We start from the raw sequence: 17,594 nt of genomic DNA on the forward strand, positions 1-17,594 counted from the left end.
GAGAGAGAGAGAGAGAGAGAGAGAGAGAGAGAGAGAGAGAGAGAGAGAAAGAGAGAACCGCCGTCGTGCACTTCGATTTTCTCACGCTCGCGTTTCGCGGACGCGGAGCTGACATTCTTCTCGCGACTCGCGATCCTGGATGGTCCCGATTGCACTTCGCAAGCTCGCGAAATCCGTGGGCCGTATGCGTGCCCACGATTACGCGTGCCGCCGGGCCCCGCGCAAAATAGGTGGGACGCGATATTCTCACTGTTCGCACCGGCTGCCCTCCACCTATTTTACCTACTAAATCGAGCGAACGTTATCGGCGCCGTCCCACGTGTTGTTCGCCGCGCGCTTGAGTATCCGTATACGATTAAGCTCGTTAACCCTCGAGGGCTCGAACATCGATCTTGTTCGAGTGAAATTTTTTTCATAAAATAATCTTGAAGGACGCTTCTGACGCAGAGTTTTGTTGTGCGAATAAAATTAACCGTCGAGGATTACGATTTTCTGAGTGTACATAACTATGTATACACATATTCATGTTTGGATGTGTGCTTGAGCTACAGAATTTAGTAAATATTATAATAATAATAATAATAACAATGTTTTTCTTTGCAGCTACATGAAGACATTTGCAGTGCAGTTAATGTATCTGTGAGTGATGCGAGTAAAGGCGTAGCAGCAGCTTTTAAGCTGATATAAAGCATTGCCCTAACTAAACTCTAAACTAGCACAATGCTAAACTAAACTAAACTGAATTAAACTTACATACGAAGAATTAAAAGCGATAACTACGAAAGCCATATGTAACATTATATCATAATTATATGCTAACAATAACGATCAATTACCTTCATAAATATATAATTATGTTAATGAACACAAATGTGTGCCAACTTGGTACCTTAAGATAAAATCGATAAAAGATTAAGAAAATGAAATTTGCTTAATTATTTTTACAGAGAACTTTATACGATTTCGAGCATCAACGATTCTGCTCTGCACACAATCGCTATATTGATTTTCTTAGCGAAAAGATCAGTTTCACGAATTGGAAGAAAGAATATAACACTATCTAGGATGAATCGATAGTATCATATCGATGAAATCGTTACTTTACCAATATAAAAAATTTAGGGCTCAAAGTGAAAATGCACACAATATCATATGGGACTTAAAGAGTTAATATTTCGACCGGTTCTACATTCCCGAGGAATATCTCATGATGAGATAGGAGGATGGTGAGGAGAGATATTGCGGTTCTTCTCCGTTATATTTCACGATTTCGCAAATCCCATCGGTGAGCGTAATGCTCGGCATAATATTAAACTCTGCGTCCTCGTTCTTACGCAAGCTCTCTCGCGCGCACTCCCGTCTCGCCGAAGCACAAGTACTGAATTGGAGGTACGGCTGGAGAAGTCGCTCTCGACGAGACTCCGCAGCACGATAATCCTACCAATTGCAAACGTTCAATATTTGTCGAGGGTCCGCGGACAGATCGCGGCTCCTCGTCGTGAGAGGGTTAACAACGGCATCCTCCTCACTACGAGATCCCTCGCGATGCAGGACACGTCCAGTGCATCGAGTGCATCTGACGCGACACGACGCGTCGCGACGCGATTCGACGCAGCAACCCCGACACCGACCGTGGAATAATAAATTCTGTCACGGTTTAGACGAGCGAGAGAGAGAAAGAGAGAGCGAGCGAGCGAGCGAGAGAGAGAGAGAGAGAGAGAGAGAGAGAGCCGGAGTGTCGGAAAGAAGACAGGGCGCGTCTCCGTGCGTGCGTCGCGCTTCGTTCGTGAGCCCGAATCGGAATCTGTGATTTCGTCGCGTCGCAAACGTGCACGGCATTGCAACGAGATCGGCGTTGTTATACTCGCTGTCTCCCCCGCGGTCCTCTCTTTTCGTTTGGTCGCGCTTAGAAACCGTTGGGTACCGCGGATGTACGTGAGATCTTACCCGGGCGGAAGAGGCGGCCATCGTCGGGGGAAACAAGGAGAGAGAACGGTACCGGCGTCATCCGCCGTTCGCGGATATGTCCGCGTGGCGTTCTACGCCCCGGGAATACTCGGGGAGCATTCCCTTGGAGTATATGCCGAGCAATTTCTCTCGTTGCGGGCGCGCGAACACTCGCGCGCGCAGAGTTACGAAATTATGAACGAACAAACGATCAAGCGTATCGCGGCGCTTTGCCTCGAGAAAGTTTCCGCTCGCACGGAAGCTACAGAAGTGGAAGACTCGTCCATTATGCATCAAAAGGTGGTTTAGGTGAAACACTTCTGCACGAGCCGCGGGTTCGGGTGAATAGCCTCTATTTACTTGTGCTGGATGCGAGTATTCCCCCGCGGGAGCGGTTAATTTCCCGCGTTACAATCGGCCGACGCAATCGATCGGGCGAAACTGTAATACTCGACGCCGCGGCGTCGAATATATGCATAACATTTTCCATCGCGTGTCGGGAACATGTGCATTCCGTGCGGCGCGCGGACATACGACCGTCGCGTTCGCGGGCGGCGAGAGCTATTGCGTATACGCACAGGACACGCTGGCGCCGTGTCTGTGACATTCTCCGCTTTCCATCCCTGTGGTCCCCCTGGTCCCCCTCGCGAGTCCCTGCCTTTTCCTTCCACTCAACCTTCCCAGGCCGAGCGCGGTCGTGCGGGAGCATAGTCTCGGAAACGGCGTGTTCGAAAAATCGCAACCCGTAATTATTATGCCTCTCGGTCATGACGGAGAAACGTCTCCGTTGTGCCCTCGAGCTCGCCGGCACTTCACCTTGTCCTGAATTTGGCAATTCGCACGACAAAGTGAATCGAAAAAAGCGACACGACGACAAAGTCTAGAATATAGTATATCAATTAAGCTTTTCTTTTCTTGTTCAAGAGCGGGAAACACAACGCGCAGTAACGCGCGGGTTATAGAACGCGCATAAATAGATTCATATACAGAAGCGACGAATGTGTGCAGAGGCGGGTCTTAACTGCACGACAAGTGGCGAGTCCACGCGATCCTTGTTTTATCCGAGGCTTTAACTTGTGCTGAACTCGGCAATTTAGACGACAAATAGAGTTTATGGGAACGTCATACATGAAAGCTTTATCAACGAAATATTAATTTTTTTCTACAAAGTTTTTTCTACAAAGTTACATTAGTTATACAGAAATACAAGTGTTCTTATACACTGAAAATACGTGCAATAATGAATTGGAATATTCCTAGATATGATAGCAAAAATGTTAAAAAATTTTTAAATTAGCATCTCAAACTGTCAATTGGCACAAATATTTACTTGGTACAAAAGTCCTTGTACGTACCGCACGTATTTGTTCCACAAAAATGTCGAGGAACATTTCGATATTCTTACCACTGAATGTAGAAGCTCGTAAATATATGAAAAGTTTGCAGAGAGACTTCCATATACGCATGGTTACGCTTTCTATTAGCATGACAAAGCAAAGCAGCACACATTCAACATATACAAGAAATACGAGAAGAATAGAATGATCGCGTTAGTATCGCTTTTACGTTACATTTTTCATGTTCGTCATTCCCTTGAGGGGACACGACGGCTGGGGAAGGAATATGCTTCCTCACAATCGAATGTGTATTTTTCTTTCCTTGTTCAAGAGACCGGAAAACAGCGCGCGATAACGCACGGGTCATAGAACGCACGTAAATAGAACTTATATAGAACCCGACGAATGTGCGAAAGACAGGTCTTAACTGCACGGACGACAAGTGGCAAGATCGCGCGAGCCTTATTTTATCCACGAGCACACGATATCGCGACCGCTATGGTCTCGCCACATCCAGCTGTCTTATAAATATTCCGCCGTCATATCGCCGGTCATCCGCAACCTCCGCGACGCACACGTTTGGAAAGTGTGCTGCCCCGTTATCGGCGATACTTGTCCAGGCGTTCGAGTGTAGTGTTGTGTCGCGCCTGCGTTGAGTTAATGACAAAAGGAAGACGCGATTCGCGCGGCGTGCAGAAACGCAAGGCCGCCGAGACGACGTGACGCGCGACGGGCACGCCAAAATCGGGATCCTGTAGGCGTAACGGTAGGCAGCGCGCACTCCATCTCTCGCGACAACCTGCGCGCCGGACACGCTGCCGCGATCGACGTCCTATAAATAAGGCTGCTTATTTGCTACAAGATAAATCTCCCGGTAACGATTTGTCACGGGCGGCCGACGCGCTCGCGCGTGGCTGTTGATACGCGCGAAAATCTTTCGCGCGACTTTGCCGTATCGGGATCTCGGCCGCGGTGAAATCGCGGTTTCGTCACTCTTTTGCCGGAAAGGCAAAAGTAGTGCCTCGTGTCTCAGGGTTACGCTCGTTCCCGACATCTCCCGACTTACGAGCTATGAGAGAAATTAATTAGTCGATAGATTAATTATTCCTTTACCTCGTTTCCTCGGTATTAAGAGGAAGTCCTGGCTTAGTCGCAATAATGGCCGCAATAATAGAAGGTTCTTGCCAATCTTTTGTAAAATAAATTAATAAAGGTATCAATATAAAATTTTATATTGATTATATTGTCCATATAGCATTTATTATTCTTTTATGTATAAAATATTATTTAAAATAATATAATAATATTATAATATTATAAAATAATATTATAATATTTATATAATATTCTTTAAAAAAGTTAGTGCCGAGCACGCTTCTAATTGGTAGACTATATTACAGCTCGTTTAATTTGAAGCAAATAGAAAGGTTTGAAAATTATATTAAATTTGTTGGAGGAGGAATCTCTGTTATGTACAGAAAATAAATATTTAACAAAATAGTGACATTTTTACGTTTCAGTTTTTGCAAATCACTTTTCCTCTGTTTTATTTAGTGTCCCGGGAAGAATATTAATTTTATGGAAATTTTCCAAAGAATTTCAGTTCAACTTCATTTCGTGCAAATTCAATACAGTTTTTAAATTCTTTTGTTCCATTTATTTTACATTATTATACGAATTGTAATGTTGTACAGTAGAGGCGGTATCGCGCCCAGAAAAAGATCTCTATAATCGGAAACTCAATTTTTTAAATAATTCTTTATACTTAAAACGATGATAAATAGTATGGCCAAAATTCTATATCGGCATTTTATTCATTTCTTTGAAAAAAATTCGTAGAAACCTTCTCGGTTATCTAAATCGAAACCTCCTTTAAATAACATTCGAGGTGAAAATATTCTGCATATAATTTATAATAATACAAAGAGACTCTGTCGAACGAAACCGGAGGACCGGAACGCACCGGAGAACGTTACTCTCTCGCGCGCGCGGCGTCGATACGAGAACGACAGATAGAAACCGCGAGACGGAGATACGGGGAACGTCTCGCGTATTTCGCACTTGGAGCAACATCGTAAATACGATACGACCACGTTGGCGGCCATGTATGAAATTCCTAACACCTGCGGCCGGCTGTCACGAGTAATCTCATGCGCATAAACCCGAAAACTTTTACTCGCCTCGAGTGCATCCTGCTGCCGTCGTGCTGTGCCGACAAAACGAGAAGCGCACAGCGGCAGAAATAATCCCTCGCGAGAAATTTCCCGATGATAGCGAGGGAAGAGGGACTCGTCGTTACATGATAACCGCGATGATATCCATTCGAGTCTGTCGTGTATCGTTTCAAGAAAGTTTCCCAAAGAGCTTGGAGAGCAAGCTCGTACGGACAAAACGAAAGAGAGAACGTCAAATGTGCGTGTCGTCTTCGAGTAAATTTTCGTGTGCTGAAATAAACGCCACATTGAGAGAGGGAGAAAGTTTTGCTAATTTAACAAAATACTTATGCCCACAACAAATGGCTCGTTGACACGAGACTTGTTACTTTCAATTTACTGTGTTGCTAAACGACACTTCTATATGGAAAGACACAACTAACTCAACTCAAATAGACCAGAACAGGTGTGATTTGTATCTCAGGCAATATATGTTTTTTTAAAATGACAAATGACCAGAAATGATTTGCAACGGTAGCCGTTCGATCTATCTCCCTAACGATCATCAAACAATCAGCAAAGGTGTGCTTTTGTTCTGATAAGGGATCTTTCTTGGAGCACTTCCTGTCAATATTTCGCACATAGTCACGCTTGCAGCTCGACAATTACTCGCGCAGGAGGCACCGACTGCGAATCGTCCAGAGGCTGCGTCGCCAACGCCAGGTTCGAGCTTATGTATCGGAACACCCTGTGTACGCCGCGACTCGCCAACACCTCTCGCGCGCACCTTTCCGCGCTCGACACTTTGCTAGAAACCGCACGAACACGCGGCTACGTGGGCAGCGGCTAATAACTGACGTTCTATTAATAGAAAGCACATGGGGGCGTACTCCCTTTTCCACGGATCGATCGAACGAACGACCGACCGACCGACCGGCCGATCGTTCGTTCGTTCCTTCGTTCGTTCCCTCGCTAGATCGATCGGAGCCGGCTCGCGACACTCGTATCGTGCGTGCGCGTATGCGAGCTCGCGTTTACCTCGCGTGGGTGGACCGCATTTTTCGCGACCGGCGTTGACTGCTCGTCGCACATACGCATGTACGCGTACACCACTACACCGATAACGACGATACACTGATCTCGGATTCATCGAGCTCGATGATGTTAACCCTCCGTGTACAATCATATTTTTTGGGACATACAATCTGGATCTGTCAGACGCGGACAGCTTTGGACCACCATATACATGACTTTGTTGGAAATGAATTTTTGGACTTTATATCTTTTGAGCTTTATATCATCTTTATATCTTATATCTTTTTTCAGAGATACAGGAAAACCTCAGCTTCGTATCTTTTTGGGCTTTATGTCTTTTGATCTTTATATTATCTTTATATCTTATATATTTTTTCAGAGATACAGGAAAACCTCAGCTTCGTATCTTTTTGGGCTTTATGTCTTTTGATCTTTATATTATCTTTATATCTTATATCTTTTTTCAGAGATACAGGAAAACCTCAGCTTCGTATCTTTTTGGGCTTTATATCTTTTGATCTTTATATTATCTTTATATCTTATATCTTTTTTCAGAGATACAGGAAAACCTCAGCTATAAGATAGTAGCGTAATAAAAATCTGCAAATACATTTGTACTATTTTGAAATTGAGTCTTGAAATTGTCCAGAACCCACTACGAAAGGGTTTCACAAATTCAATTGCACGTAGAGGGTTAATTTTGAAACATTCATGTTAACTCTTATCCGGGCAAGCTATAGTTTTAACGCGATCGGGCAAGTCGCAAAAGCGACTTTATTTCTTGAAAATATTTCAGGTACGTTGAGATCTTTTGCTTTTCGTCAAAATAACATTAAAACAAACAAAATTATTAAATCTGGAGGAGGGTTAAGTGCTTTTCGAGATTCATTTTCGTTTAGAAAGAATTGATGATAAAAGTTTGAGCACATCTCACTGAGTTGAATCACGAGTTAAGATTCGACCCGAAAGAAAACGACAGTCGCGCTGCTCTCGCCATATTTCATCATCACGAATAATTGTCAGCTCGAATCAAGCTCGAATGTGATTCTCCATTTGGAGCGCGATTAAATTAAGCCGTCGTATCTCGCCGCGCGTACTCGAGCGTACAAATGGAGACCAGAGGAGACTCCAGAGAATGAAAGAAGAGTACTTTGAGTTCCGCGTTCTTTTTCCTCCTCCTTTCTTTTATCGCCAAGGGTATTTATATATTAGCCACTTAAGTTAAGTTAACCACTTAACTTATTGTCAATCGCGAGATGCAGATAAGACCGACCAGTCCCGAGAAAACTAGTCGTGTAGTCCGGGTATCCTTTCGATACTTGTCGATATCTCCGAGCAACTCGCGGCCATGGACAGCCGCGGGCGCGGTACGAAGCGTCCGGGGTGCGAGAGCACGAGGGCGTGCGGACCACGGAGACGACGTCTCCTCCTCGCATCTCCTTAGCCACGGCTCGTCGATCGAGATAACCGGTAGTAAGTAGCTCGGTCGCTCTATTTCGCCGCTGCTACTACTACTCTCGAGCTCCTACGCAAACTGGTTCTCTCGCTCGAACCGACGAACGCGACGTCGCCGTTTTCTGGTCCCGGCAGCGTTCGTCGCTCGTTAAACGCCGTGTGTACAAATATTATTAATGACAAGCGCGTTAGAATACGATTTCGTGGGGACAGGTATCGCCTGCTTGATATGCGCGCCGCCGTCTCTTTTTTTCTCTCTGTCTCTCCTTCCATCTCTATCCGTTTGTGTTACCTTTTCTCTTATTTTCCATCGATCGTACATGTCGAACACATCGCGCGTCATTTCCTGCTTATAACGAAGCGGTGCTTATCGACTAGAGAAAGTGCCGCAAAAAAAAAGGTCCCACTGGGCCTGGAAGCGCCGTTAGTCTCGCCTCCACGAGAGAGCCTATAATTTGTGTATCATATATAATAAGAGCGGTATATCCCGAACAGTTTCGTGCAAGAACGAGCGCACTAACGCGGTGTAACGAGCGCGAGCGCGAGAGACCGGCGGGCACGTTTCGCGCGCGCTCGCCATCCGATCCCGCCGCGAGTAAATGAGTCGCGGGTAACGCGTTTGCCTAAGCACCGGCACGTACGTATGTAGTACGGTACGTATGTATCGCGGCAATGATTTTCAGAAAGTAATTTCGCCCTCGTAATTTCCCCGCCGCGCTGTAACACGATCCCACGGCGGCGGCGTAATTTAATCGGATGTAATGTGGGTTCGCGCCGAAGTCAGAAATCGCCGGGCCTCGCGTCCTATATTTCACGACATCGCTGTGATAATTCTGTCAGTTAAGACTCTCAACGTCGCGGGGCGTAAGATGTCCGACTCTTTACGCTCTGAAGGTAAAATGGCGCGGACTTGTAAAACAGACTGCGTGCTCTTATGGCTGATGACAAGATTAAAGGACGGGAATATGCTGAGTCAAATGCTTTCTCTGTCATACACGGAGAACTCTAGGAGGGAGCGATGTAGGTGAAACAAAAGGGAGAGCAAACATGATGAAAGAGGAAACGCATTGGTCATGATCGCTTCTCCTTCGTTCTCTCTACCGACTGGACAATTAAACAAGGGGAGGGGAAAGTATTTTATTCTATATTGCTCTCTTTCTCTCTCACACACACTCTCTTATTAATGTCGACTTCAGTGTAGGAGAAACAAATGAGAGAATGAAACATAATGAAAGAAAGAGACATAGTGAAGAAATAGAAAATGCATTAATTATGAGATCGCGTATACATAGACGAAGAAAGTATTTTATTTTCTGTCACTCTCTCTTACTAATGCTGACTTTATCCTTCCTACAGCAATATACAGTATATTCTATATATTTATGTAAAATACCTGTCACACGGAGGTAACGCGCGCTATTAGATTGGTACCGACATTACAATCCCGGCGGCATGATTTCGCAAGCTGCTTACATCACCGATACCGGTGTAATGTAAGTCGTCGTCATCAAATGACGGAAAGTGACAGCTGATAACGCGGCGGAGCCGACGCCATGTTAAGCGAGAAGGTCGCGAAATTTGTCCCAGTGACTAAGCGATACGGCCCCGCAGTTTTGAGGGTGTCGTAACATGAATCGGCAATTCGACTTTTTCGGTCCGGTCCGGTTAATGAGCGACACGTAGGCGACTGCGGTCACGAGATATATCTCGGGTGTACCCGTCCGCGTGAAAGGAGCACCAACGAGACATACGCGCGCCGTTATTCTTTCCCCGTTCCTTTCGTGAATCGTGTCGAGGGGATAAACCGGCCTCGGCTCGCGAATTTCGTCGTCGCGAAAATGGATCAGCGCCTCGGGGGAGACGCCGTATGTCAGGCAATTTGGCGCGTCGCCAGGACATCTCGCTGCGAAGTCCGCAGCGAACGGAGGAGGCAGTGCGTTGCACCCTTCAATGGGTCGTGTTGTGTCTGTGGCGTCGCGCGTCAAAGAGCGCGTCAACGCGATATCCTAACCAGACGCGATTCGCGAAATCGTTCGCCACGGTCATCCGTCTCGCTGTTTTCTCTCTCTCTTTCTTTTCTTCTCTTGGCTTTCTGCCGCGCTCGTATTCCTCTGCGTATACGTCGCGTCGTTCTTGTACTGTCAGACCGCGTGAGAAAGGGAATCGAACGAACGACCGTCCGCCAACTTCTGACTCGGCTCGGAAATAAATGGAGCGAACGAACTTTATAGCTGCAGAGTACGTTCTGATCATTAGAGAACAGTATCGAAACGAACGCGAGGTTGTTACAAGTCTCGAGTGCGCGCGGGAATCGACAGGCTCCATTAGATCCCGATTTGTCGGTCCGAGGCGTAACATCGTGATTAAAGCGTCAAAATGTGACGATCACGCGCGCTCGAATTTTTTTCATCGAGAGATTGAGAAGAGATGATATTTATCGGAGCCAGTGGGTCGGCCGGGGATACCTTCTCGTTAAGTTCTCATCTCTACGAAACGCTTTCTAGAGGACTCATTCCCGTCGAGGCGAGCCGGATTCCGCTATCGACTTCAGGATTTTATCGACACGCCGACGTCGCCGAGGCTCGTAGCAGTTTCAACCTCGCTGCGAAATATTGAACTTCCGGGGAGCTCGTTAAGCACTCGTTATTGTTGTAACGAGAGTCGAGAACGCACCCAAGTGGACTTTTATGATTAACCCGACGCGAAACAGTCACGATGTTGAAAACTTCATAACTCCTTTCATTACATTTATAAGAAGAGAATACGCTGCATTGAATTAATTATTAATTTTACATCATACTATAAATTTAATTTTTTGTTGTATCAGTGCAATGATAGATTCACTAAAAGTTACACTCAGATTTTTATATTACATTTAACATGTTGTTTCGGGCAAATTTTGAACATTTCTTTCGTATCTTGTCATTCTATGTGATAAATATGAGTGCGATCTGATGAGGAACTCAATGTCGCTGAATTTCGCAATTCAGTATGCTTAAAGTTGTCCTTTGCACTCACACAAATTATTTCCAAACGTCAAATTGAAAAGTCAAATACAAAAAAACGAGTAAATATATTTATAAAATCTTTACTATATTCGTAACTGGATGAAGATAGGATATCTCTCTCTTTCTCTCTCTCTCTCTCTATTCGTATTTCTAATATCTAGCAAATCTAAAGTTAGATTTAATCTCTAGCAATCGAAGACAAGCTTACGACGGAAATACATACCGCGCTCCTACGACGACTTGCTGCCGCGCCACGTCGAAAAGCAGCTGAGAATAAGTCGTGACTCCTTCTTGTCGAAACATACTGGTGTCCGCTAAATCTGTAACACACAACGAGACAAGAGTTATTCGAGTCGGCTCGCGCGCACTACAGTTGACGATGAGTTTCGCGAAAAGCTACAAGATTCTGTCGACAGAAATTTTCGCAGGGGGGAAACCCTGCAAAACTCGTGCAAATAGTTCGGCATGAGAATTATTAGTCATAGGTATGTTTCGTCTTTGTTCTTCTGAATACTTTGAGATCAAGCGACATAAAAGACGTGACCAAAAAATCGGTGAACATAAAGGATAGAGATCGTAGGTAAGTACAATGGCCTCCAGGTAGCCAAGAGACTTTCGATCCTCGATCTGGGTGGTGAGAGAACCGGTACGCGGCAGGTGCGAAAAGTCAGCGCGAGGTGTCATAATTACCGAATCGAGCGTGTCGAAAGCAGCTTTCTTTTTTTCCCGTGTATTTACCGATGGCGACTCGTAGCACAACCTAGACCAACACGACCTAGACATGGGCGCCGACAGAATTTTTCTCAGAGGGCCGCGTGAGCATCGCGGCGGAACTCCTGGACTGGAGAGAAAATTAACATAAAATAATAAAAAAAAGATAATAATAAAAGTGTATATCTCCGATCGGAATCCGATTAGATCTACTTCGATATCCAACCGGGAGACATCCGATGAGAAATATCGGATTCTTCATTTTTCGATCGGATAAAACGCCGGAATTACAATCGGAAATCGGGTATAAAAATGATATCTGGAAATAACCATTTGATAATTTCTCGCCGGAGAATTTCTCTCAGTGATACGGGCGTGTCTGGCGACGACATGTCGGAACGAATATCGTAATTGCGATTTTTCCGCGCGATCAATTCCGGATATCGTTGCAGCCGAATGCAAAAAGAAACGAAAGATCCATGAAACGGGGACCACCCTGCGCGACGACAATTGACGGCTCGTAGAGCAAGGAGGGATTTACCTCGTTTCCCGTTTATATCTTTTGCGCTGGTACCGTGAGCCGGACGAGGAGGCAGCTTTATGTCTCGCGATGTCACGCTATAATATTCCATACACGCTTCACGCGCGTATTCGAGTACGTGCATTATCGAGGCATAACGATCGACTTACAAGACTGCCTCGTAAAGCAGGCTTCGATCTTCCTGGCGAAGAAGAGGAGCGACGCGAAAATACGGAGGACGCTGGAGGAAGAAAAGGCTGTGAAGAACATACCGGGCGTTCCCCTCTCCTTTGGTTAACAATCCCGAGAGATTCTTCCTCTTCCTCGCAGCTTTCCACCGTGTTTTCTTTGTGCTTCCGTCTCCTCTTTCCCTCTCTCTCTCTCTCTCTCTCTCATTCTATCTACCTCTTTCTCTCATCTCCACTCCTCCGCTCACGTCATTCTCGCTCGTGCTAGAGCCACGCCCTGTGCATCAATCTCTATAAAAGAACGATTTCGCAATGCATTATTTGAGAGAAGTGTAATAGACTCCGTGATAACTGACTCGACTTGGAGTCTTTCGGGGTATTAAATCGACAGCATTAGTCTTCGCTTTTTCACCTCTCTCCGAGCCCGTTGACAAAAGAAGCCCGCGTCACCGGACGTAGTATGTACAGCGCCACGATAAAATATGACTGCCACGACAATTAATCCCGAGATAATTAACTCAAAGCGATTCAGGCCGAGGCGCGACGCGTGTCACGTTACTCGAGGCGTTACAGCTACGAGTCGTTAAGCGACCCGCTCCGATATCGGCCGTTGATGTCACCTCGCTCCGCTTTGCGGAGCGATGAATGATGAGAGATATCAATTACGGACCAACACCGCGCTCGATCTTTCAGGAGCGACTTGTACGAGATCTCGCCAGGTTAGCCGGCCGGCTGACGCAAGTAGCGTTCACTCTGCTTTATCAATTTTCCGTCGCAAGCGCGCGCACTGGCAGGGATAATGTGCTCCAGGACGAAATTGCATCGTTGCGAGGCACGGTCGTGCTGTGCCGTGCTTACCCTGTACCACGTTAAAGTGATCCGTGCGTCCTGGAGCGCGCGCGCAACCCGCCACGCTACCGTGAACGCGGACCACCGGGCCAGCTATGTTAATACGGATAATTGCGTTATGCGAACCTTCCTCCTCTCGCTCTCCCGCCGTCTTATGGCCGCAATCGCGTACCACGTGTGCGGGCAGGGACGCAATTCGTCACACGGGGATTGCGCCGTCGACGGCGCAAAGTTTCGCTCACGCTAAACGCCGACGAGTGACGAAACGAACGGCACAATCGTCACAAGACGGGAAAAAAGAAGCGATTTTCCCTGACAGCGGAGACGCGAATTATGCAGCAAAGATGAGCGTGGTGATTATCGTCGTTGTTCTTCTCCCGCAATATCCCGTGATCACCGTAAAGGATTAAGAACACGAGCACGGAATATTCCACTCTTGAGCTGCTTTTATTTGAATAATAATTAAAAACGCATCGTTTACGAAGGCCATAAAAGCCAATTGCGCGCCGATCGCCACGCCTCGCGCATTCGCTTCGTTTAATTCTCTCTTCCTCTCTCTCTCTCTCTCTCTCTCTTTCTCTCCCCTTAGAGTCGATTAAACGTTGCGTTTAATGCCGGCCGGCGCGCTCGTAGAGCACGTGCTATTTCGAAAGAGTTAACGCGCTAATCCCCGCCGTGGGTCTACGTGGATCCCGAAGAGATCGAGATCTCGCCGAGAGATGATGGAGATCACGCGGGGAATATAAGTTACCACAAAGCGGCCGGGGTTGTAAACGATAAATTGTGGAATCTGGTGAAGTTATTCGACAGGGAGCGAGAGGAGATGCGTGCCTGCACGCACGCTGGCCCGAGACAGAGAGGGTAAGGGATGCGTCGGAGGACGCAGACAGAGAGATGGGGGCCTTTGCATAAAGCCTCGAAATACGCTCGTGCGTGCATGCAATTTCGTGCATGCCCGATGCATCTAATTACTTACCCGGTCAGAGATCAAAGACGAGTCACGCGCGCATTAACGTTGTCGACTTCAAAGCCCGGAATAATAACGTTCGCCCGAGTCTCTCTGTCCTACGTGAGGCGCGCCGCGACTGACTGACTACCCTCAAATTTCCAACGTTACCCCCGGCCTTCACAGTCCCGTACTTTGTCACGTCGACACGTCGGCGCTAATAGCGCTCCTTCGCGTCGTACTTCGCGAATAGAGTTGTCCGTTCATCTGAATCGAAACGAGTCCGCGCAAGATCGATCGCACTGTCGAAGCCTGGGTGGTCGGTGGAACCCGGGCGACGGTACGAAAGCAAATCGGGGTAAACGTGAAGTGAGCGAGACCCGCTGATTGGCAGAATATTAATATTAATTGGTCTTCGAAGCTTTTATCGGTACGCGATCTCTTAATTGCACTCTCGCTGCCGCTCGGCCGCCGTCTGGCCGTCTAAGCCGTTATTTAACTCCGATACCGCTTACGTCAGCGGGCTGACCTTTTTATAAACCGTGATGCACGGTCCCGGACGAATCGATTACGCCTGCTACATAACGACCCGGGAAGATTAGATAAAGAGGAGGAAGAAGAAGAAGAGCCGCTTGCGGAACAACAACATCGAGTGTCTTGCGCTAGCTTCAACGTTCTATGATAGAAATAGTGAGCGAGATGTTGACTTTCTAAATTATCCTTAACCAAGTCCTCGGGATTAACATCGATATGAGTTTGGCCTGATTGGATCACAACTTTACTCAAGGTTTGGAAAATTGCATCAATTTTTTCGTATTGTTACCATAATTTAGAGATAACATACTCCAACCGTCAATTTAGTTAATTTTCCTCGCGAGGAATTATTTCGAACGCTATGATAAGTGAAACTTTCTAAGTTATCCTCAACCAAATCTTTAAGATTAACGTCGACATGAGTTTCATCTGATTGAGTCACAATTTGAGAAATTATCTTTATTTATTATATAATTACTTTTATTTATGTAATTATATACTAATTATATACTCATTATTTGAGAAATTGCGTTACTTCTTTTGTGCTGTTACTAATCTAGAGATAACATACTTCAATTATCGATTTAGGATTTCATGAGAGATCATTTCATTGCTGTACAACAGCAGCACAGAGTGCCTCGCGCGTCATTTTGAACTTCCATTCTGTAATGGAAATAGTGAATAAGATGTATTAACTTTCTAAATTATATCCTTAACCAAGCCTTCGAAATTAAAGTCGACATAAGCTTGGTCTGACTGAGTCACAATTTCACTCATCGTTTGAAAAATTGCATCGCTTCTTTCGCGTCGTTATCAATCCGGGAATAACATGTCCCAGTCACCGATTTAGCGAATCCCCCTCGCGAGGGACCATTTCGACGGTGGATTGCGTAGGCGGATCGTACGTCACCAAGAATCATCGCGTGTACGTTATCAGATTGCCAAGCGCGCGTCTCCCATTATCCACGTGCACAGACGGCCGTTTAGCTGCACTTGGCTCGGCCACGTGGGTGGCTCGACTTTGTTCCGCGATAATCCCCGTCCGTCGATTCACCTCTCGCCCTTTTTTCTCTCGCTCGGATACTCGCGAAATTGCCCTCCGCAAATAAGGACGCGTCGATGCCGGTCCCCGCTCTTGCATAATGCTCTCGCGCGTGCAACCGTACGCCTCAAGCTCCTCCTCGCCTTCCTCGATCTCCTCTCTCCTCCCCCCTCTTTCTCTCTCACTCTCTTTCTCTCTCTCTCTCTCTCTCTCTCTCTGTCTCTCTTATTCCGTCTCGCAGAATTTTTCCCTCGCTTCGTTCACGCCGGCGGACGCAACACGTGGGTGGTTCACGGTGGTTCAACCGATAATTTTCGAAATTGGCCGCAAGGAGGCGGCAAAATGTGAAATCGCGCGTAAGTCGTCGTCGTCGTAAGCTCGATCAAACCGGCGATTTGGCGAGTAAAGCGTGTCGCGACGAAAAAAGGAGCGACAGGCAAAGAAGAGAAAAAAAGAGAAAGAAAGAAGGGGGAGGAGAGAGAGAGAGAGAGACTCTCGATTATTTTCTCTCGGAGGAGAGAAAATATCTTCTTTGCTGTGTACACCTCTCTCTTTCGACGACGAAGTGACCGAAGAGTCGGTGAAAATTTGCACGAGCGCAAATCGCGAGCAACGCGCAGCAATCGCCCCGGTACTCCTGTATAAATCACTTAGCTGGAACGTGCGAGCGGTTTTACGATCATCCGTAATAAATTAGATGATTAACGAAGCGAGGTGCTAAAATTTACGACTGCCGCGCTCGCAAAAATCCAGCGGAGCCTGCGGCAAACGCGGCCGACAATCTAGAAAACCGTCGCCGAGACCCGCGCACTGCATCCGAGTTACCTTGCATAACTTGGCCGCGAGAACGACCTTAGGTGATTGCGTTGTAAGTACGTTCCAATTAACGCGGACGAAGTGAGAACGACGGGACGGCGCGTTCCACGAAGCAGAGGCCGACGTACGCTACGTCGTGCGTGCGTGTACCTAACGCAGCGTCTGCACGTTCTGCGTTTATCTTTAACAGAGATATGCTTCTCCCCCTCTCTCTCTCTCTCTGTCTCTCTCTTAATATTGTGAGCAGATAAAACGCGACAGTGTTTGCTCGAGCGTCGCGCAGGCTGTTGGTTCCTCATGTCGCTTCTCCCGCGTTTATAGCGCGACGGGCCACGCAAGAGAAGCGTTTCCTTAAATTTATTCCCACTTGTGAAAAGGGAGAGACGGATTACAAACCGCACGGATTACAAACTGTGGTCTAATCTCGACATACCGTGTGTCCCAGAGCTATTCGTGCGATATATATATATATCTTTCTCTCTCTCTCTCTATCTCTTTTAACGTTTATACCTTCTATCAACATCAGCTCTCGAAGCTTGGATATTGACCTACTTCCTATTTGTCGCATCTCCACTTTGCAACGTTCCTTCCATTACCGTTCTGTTCTTCTTTGGAACTCTCCCTTCTCCTTTCCATTTCTAACTCCAATTCACTGGAATCTTTTGTAAGAAATCTTTTCCAGCATTTCATAATCTTCCTTTCTCTACTATTCAAGTATCTATCTAGTTTTCTAGATTTCTAGTTGTTTGATTTCTATTTTTATAATTATTTATCTAATTTATATATTCACTTATATAAATTTTCTTGCACCCTTTGATTTTTTCTATTAGCGTAAACATACGTATCTTTTTTCTTTATGTTGATCATTCTTATATATATAATACTAGGTTACATATTATATATTATTATAATTACTTTGATTTTCTACTTCTTCCATTGCTAATTTCATTTTTATTTTCCTTCTCTTTTATTAATTCCAATATTATTCTCTTTCTCTTTTTTTATGTATATATATTGTTGTCTTATTTTCTGTGTTGTTTATTTTTTCTTTAC

General features: G+C 45.9%; 1 protein-coding gene across 3 annotated transcripts in view; it reads right to left on the minus strand.

The window, feature by feature from the left end:
- The window catches only part of LOC116852058 (semaphorin-5B), a 114,452-nt gene that overhangs the window by 19,896 nt on the left and 76,962 nt on the right, over window positions 1–17,594 (minus strand). For 2 of the 3 annotated variants that reach the window (XM_032832034.1, XM_032832035.1), the window contains exon 3: window positions 11,159–11,255. In XM_032832034.1, coding sequence (XP_032687925.1) covers window positions 11,159–11,255 — 97 coding nt within the window. Of the gene's footprint in view, window positions 1–11,158; window positions 11,256–11,625; window positions 11,777–17,594 lie in introns of all 3 variants that reach the window. The other variant, XM_032832036.1, reaches the window with a different exon arrangement.

This window comes from Odontomachus brunneus, unplaced genomic scaffold, assembly GCF_010583005.1.
Source record: "Odontomachus brunneus isolate Ranch 3 - 2012 unplaced genomic scaffold, Obru_v1 Obru_scaffold_200, whole genome shotgun sequence".
Classification (NCBI taxonomy): domain Eukaryota; kingdom Metazoa; phylum Arthropoda; class Insecta; order Hymenoptera; family Formicidae; genus Odontomachus; species Odontomachus brunneus.